Source organism: Quercus suber, unplaced genomic scaffold (genome assembly GCF_002906115.3).
Source record: "Quercus suber isolate HL8 unplaced genomic scaffold, Cork oak 2.0 scaffold_223, whole genome shotgun sequence".
Classification (NCBI taxonomy): Eukaryota; Viridiplantae; Streptophyta; class Magnoliopsida; order Fagales; family Fagaceae; genus Quercus; species Quercus suber.
In genome coordinates this window covers 540103-550395 of record NW_027069681.1, presented here as the reverse complement: position 1 = coordinate 550395, position 10293 = coordinate 540103, and the positions used below count along the sequence as shown (strand labels likewise).

At 32.5% G+C, this 10293-nt stretch overlaps 1 protein-coding gene across 1 annotated transcript; it reads left to right on the top strand.

Annotated features, from left to right (window-relative positions):
• The first annotated feature begins 5807 nt into the window (after positions 1 to 5807).
• On the top strand, positions 5808 to 9530 carry LOC112015105 (uncharacterized). Its single transcript, XM_065780004.1, has 2 exons — positions 5808 to 5922; positions 7313 to 9530. The coding sequence occupies exon 2, from the start codon at positions 7347 to 7349 to the stop codon at positions 9204 to 9206; it is 1860 nt and encodes a 619-aa protein (XP_065636076.1). The 5' UTR covers positions 5808 to 5922; positions 7313 to 7346; the 3' UTR covers positions 9207 to 9530.
• Positions 9531 to 10293: the final 763 nt, after the last annotated feature.

Sequence of the window (10293 nt, the reverse complement as noted above, 5' to 3'; positions counted from 1 at the left end):
TAAACTTTATTCTTCCCCTCTCCTTTGTTTTGTTGCTTTCTTTCCTTTTATTTATTCTTATTGCTTTAATCAGGAAAAAATTGGCAAATGCCCTTTTTGAGCAAAAATTATAGCATTTTGCCTCATTTCCCAAACTAATTAGGAAAATGCCCCCTCTTTTGTAACTCGACTTGAGATAAATTGAGTTAAAAAAAAAAAAAAAAAATTCTGGAGCCCTATATTGGCGTTTTAAGGAGTCTATAGTGACGTTTTAAGGACCTATTGTGGTATTTTGTAACTCGACCTCCATCTACTCGAGTTATAGGAATTTTTTTTTTAATTTCTTTTTTTACCTATAACTCGATTTCATGGAGGTCGAGTTATAAAACGCCACTATAGGTCCTTAAAATGTCACTATAGGCTTCTTAAAAACGCCACTATAGGGCCTAACTCGATTTATCTCGAATCAAGTTTCAAAAGAGGAGCATTTTCCTAATTAGTTTGGAAAATATGGCAAAATGCTACATAATTTGCTTGAAAATGGCATTTGCCCATTTTCTCCGCTTTAATCAGATCTGTTAGCATCTTGCAATTCTTTCTTCATAAACAAAAAAATATCGAATGACAATAATAAAGAAAGAACTATACCTGTTTTTCGTTTGCATTGTATTCATCTTTCCTAAAAAATCTATTGAATTATTTATAAAAATGAATTATTCCAAACTTGAAAATAATCTTTTGTGTGCCCCGATCCAATCAACGCATCCTTCATCTTGTTCAATGTTAAAAACCTGAAATGGTTAGTATTGATATTTTCGATTTTGGTTAATAAATTCTAATATCTTCAATAGGTATCCAACATTTACAATTAATATATGTAAAATTTTCATTATAGATGTCTATCACAATTTTTATTCCTCCTACGTAAATGTGCCTAAGTCGGAAGATCTAGTTCATCAATCATCATCAAGAATAATCCAATTTTTGGATTTCTACTTTTACTTCTAGAGTCATTTACTCAGTCTTTTCTGCCTTCTTTCATTCCAATTCAAGCCTAACAAATTCCACTACACATATTAGTAATATCCTCCACCTCAAATTATTTCTACTATATTTTCAATTATCTATTATTACATAAAGAAATTGAGGTTGTAGCAGGAAGCTTAGGTCTATGAATTGAAAATTTGTGATAATATAATAATTGAGTGATCATAAATTATTGCTAACTATGTCTTATATTCAAGTATCCAAAAAAAATATAACTCTAACCTATGTTTACACTACTTAATATTTTTTTATTGGATGCGAATTTTAACATAATATTTTTTTATTGGATATGAATTTTAACAAATCTACTATTGGATTAGATTTTCTTCTTATACTCCACATACATGCAAAATTTCAAGATGATTTGAGATCAATAGTTATGTCATTGTTCAAATTTCAAGTTATACTAGGGGTATGTTTGTGATTCGCTTATTTTGCTGAAACTAAAAACTTTTTGTTGAAAGTATTGTAGATAAAAGTAAAAGTTAGCTGAAATAGTACAGTGGGACTCATGAATAGTAGTAAAAATAAGCTGAATAGTAAAATTAGCTGGTTTTTTAATTTAGAGTCAAACTCACACTAGGTGTAACTTGAACCCAACTCTATTATAGATTTGTATAATTTTATATAGGTTTTTGTTATTTACAAGTTGACTTAATTTAATTAATTTGTTTTTGATAGATGTGATAGAATTTGATGAGAAAGCTTTTATAAAATCAACTCTCTCCCATATTTTCATTAAGGGTCTGTTTGGATTGAGGGGGGAGGGAGGGGGGTAGAGTAAAGTTGGTTGAAAATATGCTAATTTTGAGCCAACTTTACTCTATTCCCCCTCCCTTTCTCTCAATCCAAATGGACTATAAGAGATTAAATTCTATAAGGATGAGGTGTAAAACCCATTTTACACCATTTAATACTAATATGCCACATCATCATATCACAAATTAAAGAATACACACAATTTGACCTAATCAAATCTAATACTCATCTAAAAATCTAACCCAATCGAGAATTTATTAAGATATGACAATTTCTTATTGAATACAATAAAATATGAATTTTACATTTTATCCTTACCAAATTTGTACTCTTTGATCAAAGAAGGCATGGGATACTGGATATAAGAAGCAACGTTCGAATTCTAATAAGTAATACTTCTTAAGTCTTCTATAAGGAATTCTGTCAAACCGTGGGCTTTTTACGTAGCCTGGAAGCAAACGTGTAAAATCCTACAGAAAGTACATCAATTGAAGGCTATTCTGATGTAAATTGCAATTTATAATAATAATAAGAAGAAGAAGAAGATGAAGAATAAAAGATGAAGATAGATTCCGCTTAACTATTAGGTTTCCACAAAGCCTAAAAAATAAAAACCATATTATTCTTGGATTTGACGGGTGTTAAAAGTGTGACTTTATTTTTTCCATGAGAAAAAAACTTACGTTAGAATCACAGTAATAATCAGGCCATTAAAAGGTGCAACTTTTATTAGCAAATGATGTTTCTTACAATAGCATGAGGTTCATGATAATTTGTGGGTTCTAGCTAACTCAATTAATAAAGTTTCTAATGGTTGAAAAAGAAATTTAGAGTTCAATTTCTGCCTACACTAAAAACTGATTGGTATCTTGGTCTGATGATAAAGAGTTATCGTCAGGAGCGAACCCTATAAGTTGAAACTCTCTCTAAAAAAAAGGTACATGATAATCCAAAAACAAGAGAAAAAAAAAAAGAAAAAAAGAAAAAAGAAAAAAGAAGAGAAGGTAACAAGACTAGCTAGAGTTAGAGCGTGAAGTGAATTCACCAATCCGCTAAAACTGTTTCATTTTCAATCCAACTCAATCTGATGGGTTGGATTGATTTTTAGGGGTTAAAGAGTTTGTTTACGTTGCCATTTTTTTTTTTTTTGCTATGGGTTGGGCTGTGTTCAGGTTGGGAGATTCGCAAATCTGCCTAATCGAACTAGAGCCATATATATATATATATATATATCTTTCCGTTAATTACTCTTTTGTCCCTCTCCTTGATATAAAAATAGAACTATTTGAAATATTACTAATTTTTTGTTTTTTGCTTTTTGTTTGAGAAACTTAGGTTATGTTTAGTAACAATTTTTGTTTTCTATTTTCAAAAACTTATTTTTGAGAATGAAAAGAAAAAACAATTTTCTTGTATTTTTGAAATAAAAAACATGTTTGGCTTGTTGAAATTAAAAAAAAAATAGTTTTTTGAAGAAAAAAATAGAAAATACTAAAATATGTTGTTACTAGGATTTGAACTCTAATGCTAACTTGAAAGCTCCAATTTATGTTAAAACACAAGAGTTTGTTCAGACCCCCAATTAAAAATTTCTACTAGATTGCTTTTACTCTAACTTAAACAAAGTGTGGAACAAGAGTAAATATGCGCAATGAACCGATAACACTACTCTAAGCCATATCCATCCACAATAACTAATGAAATGAAAGCTTAAAGAGTAGGGAAGAGAGATGCAAACATAAGATAATATCAAGATGTGTTATTGAAGAGGAAGCCGAAGAACTCAGTGAAAAACCTCTCCGCGACCCTCCAAGTCAAAATCGATCCACTAGAGAATAAAGTTGGAGCACACGAATAACAAAAGACCCTCCAAGCCTAGTCTACCCTATGTACTTGAGCCCTTCAAGCTCTTACTACAAACGGACTTCTCGGAGTCTTGTCTTCTCTAACTTTCCGGATCTCGCAATTTAGTCTTATTGCATCTACCACTAAATGGCTTATTCCAATGCTTCCCAACAACACCAAAATCTCACTTAACACTCAAAATAAGTGTGGTAAGTATTTTGGATAGGCCAAGAATGTATTGACCCTTTATGATGAATTAATCAATTAATTAGCCAAGTGAATTAATTAATTCAATTAACATGCAATACGTGTGGTAGCACAAACAAATCACTAACTAAGTTAATATGCAGCGAAAAATAAAGTTGACACGGTGATTTGTTTACGAATAGGGAAAACCTTCAAGGTAAAAACCCTACCGGATGAATTTAAAGTCACCACTCTCAAGAATCCATTATTATCACAACAAACGGTTACAAGTAAAGGAATTTTAGCACCTTATATCAACCTACAGTTGAACCCTTACCCCAATATACAATTGGACTTGTTCTGTAGTGACAATCTCTCATTTCAATGCACGGCTCCCAATACGTGACTAACCAATTGATGCACGGATCTAAGTACATGACTAACCACCAACTTGAGAAGGCTATTGGCTACAAAGTTTTTCAGTTCATCAACACGATGAAGATCATGAAACTCCTTGGTTACAAAACCTTACAGTGTACAAACGCAGTAACTTTTTCAAGAGAAAGATGAACTAGGGCATATGTCTCCGGTCACAATATGCTTATGAAAAACTTTTGTATTAAGTTGCATCAGCTGTGACGGCCCTTAAAATAATTCTTATATATGTTTAGGGTTATGAGAAAAGAAAGCCTAAACAAATATACACAGATTTGTGTAAAATCATATTTGAAAAACTGATTTTTGTAAATCTTGATAGATAGGTTATTTATGAAGTAGCTGTAGAGCATCAGGTTGAAGATCCCTTTTAAACCTCGATAGATGCTATCTATTGAGCTAGTTGTCGAGCTTTCAAATCAAATACTTCTTCATTTGATTCTTAGATAGATTTGCATGGCTTTAACACTTGGGCTTGAACCTTGTTCCTTGAAGTATTAAACAAATCCTAGATTTATCCAATTACAAGTAAAGTGCGTTTTGTCAAAGGATTAGCCAATTCTAAATGACATATGTTCCTAACATGATTCACATATGTTCTAACAAATATCTCAAGGATCTAGAGATGGAGAGGTAGGAGTTGAGGAAAACCACAAGGAAATGTGTAGATGATTGTGGGTATAACAATCTTTAACTCTTAAGTGTATTTGTTAGGGTTTTCTCTTTGAAAAGCACTCCTTACAATTCATGGGTAATGAGGGTATTTATAGTATGGGTAAAGAATTTGGTAAAGCAACTTAATTTTTTGCCAAACAGAATGTTTCGCAAGTACTTTGCAGGATGGCTCTTCTTGTGAAACACTCATGAACTTGATAGCTTGGTGTGGATTGCTCATTGGAATTGGTAATATTAATGATAATAATATTTGAGACCCAACATGTGGGGGGAGGGGGGGGGGGGGGGGGGTTGTTGGGGGAGGACTTGCGTGTCTAAGCCCATCCAATTAACAGAAAATAGCTTTAAAGCAACGTATTAAAAAAATCCCTAAGAAATAAGAGATATGACATCCCTAAGAGATAGAATCTTATGTATATTTATACTTTTAGAGAGATAGGTAAACAAATCTGATTAGTGAGTTGGAAAATAAAATGTCAGTTTGAAAATATTACAAGAAAAAGAAATGTTAGATTTTGGAAAAAAATATAACATAAAATAAAAGATTTCATTTAAGAAGAAATGAAGTATGTAGATCTAAGTAGATGAGCATAAAGTGTGTTGCCCACTTCTTTCTCTTTTTTTCTTTCTCAATTTCGTTTCTTTTGTGTTTGAGAAGGTATGACATAGTCATAATGTAATAAAGATAAAGAACATGAAAGTGTGTTGCCCACTTCTTTCTCTTTTTTTCTTTCTCAATTTCGTTTCTTTTGTGTTTGAGAAGGTATGACATAGTCATAATGTAATAAAGATAAAGAACTTGTTTTATCCTTAACGAGTAGCACCATCAAGTCTTATATGTAGTATAAATTATAGATCAACTGCAAGGTGAACTTAACTTGCTCAGCCAAAAAAAAAAACAAGGTGAACTTAAGTTTCATGAAGAAATGACAATCACATGGCTTACTTAGAAACTTTTCTAATGGTGTTTTGAAGTCAAAATTGATTCTTGTTCAAGTAAGTATTTTAGGCTATTTTCGTAAGTTTATTTTTATGTATGTGATTTGTCATGTAAATGTAAAATGCAATAAATTTTGTGCCCATTTAGTTGTTAGTTTGCAATTGAATTAATAATACACTTTTGTTTGTTTTTTAGAAGAATAATATACTTTTGTGAAGTATATTATTGTGAAAGGAAATGGATCCGCGTTACATTTAATGTAAATTTAAATGAAGCTATATGGTCAAAAAAGAAAAAGAAAAAATCTACATCACTTGATTTTCTTTTTACCAAATTACTCTCTTGTGGAAGCCATTGTTTGATTAAATATTGTCCATAGGTTAACCATGCACACAAAATTTACTATTAAATCTATTAGCTTATTTGTGCTGTATATTCAACTTCAAGAACACAAAAAGCTATAATTTTGATCTCTTCATAGATAATTGAATTTTTATTGTCCAATTACCTTTGATATTTCGTAAGAATGATAATTACAAGAAAGACATTCAATCAAAGGATGGGTTTAGCAATATATTATTATGGGAAAAGTTATTGAGTTGTATATCTTTGTAAATGTTTCCTATGTTATAAGTTGAATATAATAATTTTCTTCTCCAAAAAAAAAAAAAGTTAATATAATTTCAATCAAATATTCATAATGTCTTATATAAATAGTCTTATTCATAATGTCTTATATAAATACTCTTACTTGAAAATGCAGATTCTTTTTTTTATTAATTAATAATTAAAATCCATCTATTTGAATATTTTAAAGTTTCTAACAAGTAAAAACTACTTTCACTTTTAATTGCCAAAACAAAAGGCAATAGTTTCTTTCCTTTTATTTTTTATTTTTTTAAAAGGCAATAGTATCTTTTGATGATAAATAAAATAAATATACATTATAATTTAGGGACAAAGGTAAAAGAATAGGCTAAATGTTGTTACATGCTATCTTACACATCTGTGCACACACGCAGAAAATGTACTGAAAGTCAAGATTCCAAGTGTGTATAACAACCACTGCTCAAGAAAAAAATATATCAAGTATGTGTTAGGGAGGAAGATATTATATTTATTTTGTGCACCGCTCACTTATAGTTGTGGGCCAGCACCATTTGACAACCCAATACCATTTTGTTATAAATAAAACGGCAGTAACCTCATACCTTACATTAAACACATTATGTGCACTACTCACTGATGCTCACATAAACACCGTTAATTAACCATATACCCAAATCTGTTCGAACGCAAAAGGTACATCACATATTACATGTGTACCACCCACTCACTGATTCCCGCAACAAAACATCTAATGTGCACCACCTACTAAAACCACACACTCTTTCTCTGTTTGTTTTCCTGCCCATTCTATTAATTCCCTTTCTTTTTCTAAACAAGTTGGACGTTGTCTGTGATTGCGTATGAAAAGAAGATGGAGCAGCTTCAACATTTTTGCCATCCACAGCATCCATTGATCTTCAATGAAGAGACAATTTCTGACAAATATTGTTATGGGTGCCGGGAACTAGTATCGGGTTCTTTTTACAGTTGTACAAAATGCAATGATTTTTACCATCATAAATCATGTGCAGAACTACCTCTTGGTATGTACCATCCCTTACACCCAACACATCCTCTTATTCTTTTTATCCCATGGAGATATGATGATTTGGAATTTAGCAAATGTAAAATATGCAAAGAATCTCGTTACGAATATGCTTATCGGTGTTCTCATTGTGACTATAACTTTCACATCAAATGTGGTTCTTTAGTGCCCACAATGGAAGTTGAAGTCCATAACCACCCATCAACCTCCACTGGTAGGATAGAGCTTCAACATTTCTCCCATTTAGAGCATCCCTTGATCTTCAATGAAGAAGAAAAACGAGGATATATTTGTTTTGGGTGCCAAGAACCGATATTGGGTCCTAGCTATAGTTGTATAGAATGTGGAGATTTCTATCATCATAAATCATGTGCAGAACTACCCTTTGAGTTCTACCATCCCTTGCACCCAATGCATCCTCTTATTCTCTTTCCCGAATTGAACTATGAAAACAACGAAGAATTTAGCAAATGCCAAGTATGCAACCAATTTCGTAATGAATACACTTATCGATGTTCTTGTTGCAACTTTAACCTTCACAACAGATGTGCTTCTCTGCCTCCCACCATGAAAGCTGAAATCCATGACCACCAATTGATCCTCCTTTGGAGGTGGATCTTGTTCACTTGTGACTTTTGTGGCAAAAAAGATGAGGGCTTGCCCTATTTGTGTAACCTATGTGGTTTTTGGTGTCATAGAAGCTGCGCTACTTTACCACACAAAGTCAAAGTTGTACGTCACAAGCACCTTCTCAACCTCATCCATTCTCTTCAACTCCATCAATCTAACTCCCCATTTTGTCATCTTTGTGCTAGAAATGTGGACACAAACTATGGGCTTTACTGTTGCTCCAAATGCGATTTTTTTGCCCACCTCAATTGTGTTATGAATGAGATAGACATGGAGGACATAAATTTGCTGGAACTTAAAGAGGAGGAGAATGAAGATGTTGACTCAGTAAAATGTTACGAAGTAAAAAATATCAAAGTGGGGGAAGACGAAATTGGAATAGCCATAGAAATTGAACACCTTAGTCATAAGCATAATTTAAAGCTTACTGATGAGGTTATAAATAACGAAAAATGCAATGGATGTGTACGAGCTATTCTCCCTCCCTTTTATAGTTGTGCAGAGTGTAGCTTCTTTCTTCATAAATCTTGTGCTGAATTGCCCCAAAAAATGCGACACCCACTTCATCAACATCCACTCACCCTCCTCCCACAGGCACCTAATCGTAGAAAGTGGTTTTGGTGTGATGCATGTTCACAACGTTGCAATGGCTTCATTTATAAGTGTGATGTTTGTTGGTTTAAACTTGATGTGCAATGTAGTTTGGTCAAAGGCTTCCTTACCCACGAAAGTCATGAGCACCGCCTTATCCTCTCCAAAACAAACTATAAACAAAGGTGCAATAATTGTGGTTATAAAGGAAATCAAGTCTTCAGTTGTACCATTTGTGAATTTGCACTAGACTTTAAATGTGTCACACTACCACATACCACAAGGTATGAACAACATGAGCATCCATTTATTCTCTGTTATACTGCTGAAGATGATTCTGGTGAATATTATTGTGATATTTGTGAAGAAGAACGAGACCAAAAACATTGGTTCTACTTTTGTAAAAATTGTAGTTATCCTGCTCATCGCCAATGCATTCTGGGAAAAACCCCAAATTGCAAGTGACATGCTATAGAGCTTGTGAAGAGTTACTTTATCATGATGCAAAAAGCAACCTATAGGTGAGTTTTTGCTCTTTTTTGTATTTTGTCTGATGAATTTGTGATAAATTGTAGCTACTCTGTTTTGGTAGGTACATTTGGAAGTCTTGAACAAAATTTGAGCTGGTTGTTGTCGTCCATAGTTGACCCCTCCATAAGGCTTCTTGACGAGACACATTTTGAATGTTGGTGATGAGTGGATACTTGACTGTACTTGTGTGTATTTAATGAGTCCATTTTATTTTGAATCGCCACCAATTATTGTTTTCTAAGTTGTAATTGATCATTTATATCTAATCCATTTATCACCTAATTAACTAAGGATTTTCTTAAGGGTTCTTGAACCCAAGGCATGGACTTGAGAGTTTTATCATGAGTGGGCAAGGAATTAGGCATTCCACAGCACCTATCCTAAGATATTACATTGTTTTAATTGCATTCTTAATTTTAATTCTTTAGAAAATAACACCTATATTTGACTATTTGGCTTTTTGGAAAAAAAGTGTGGCATTGATTACCAATTTTATATTTGAAAGCTCATTAGTCTAATTCCTAGAGAACTAATTCAAAATGAATGCTTGGTTTTGTGCTAAAACAGAAGAGCTTGTTCAGACCCCCAATTAAAAATTACGGCTAGATTGATTTTACTCTAACTTAAACAAAGCGCAGAACAAGAGTAAATAAGCGCAATGAACCGATAATATTACCCTAAGCCATATTCATCTATTATTAATAATAAAATGAAAGCTTAAAGAGTAGGGAAGAGAGATGCAAACACAAAATAACAACAAGATGTGTTATTTAAGAGGAAACCGAAGAACTTGGCGAAAAATCTCTCTGTGACCCTCTAAGTCGAAATCGATCCACTAAAGAATAAAGTTGGAGTACTGTTGACACCTCATTTTGCAACCTGCATTTAACTTTACTTTGAGGGTAAAAGGGTAATTTTGCCTTGAAAATTCTGCATCTTAATTCTGACCATTAGATCCTTAATCTCATTTCATTAAAATGATCTTGATGCTGTAACGATTAAATCGATTGATCATAAACTT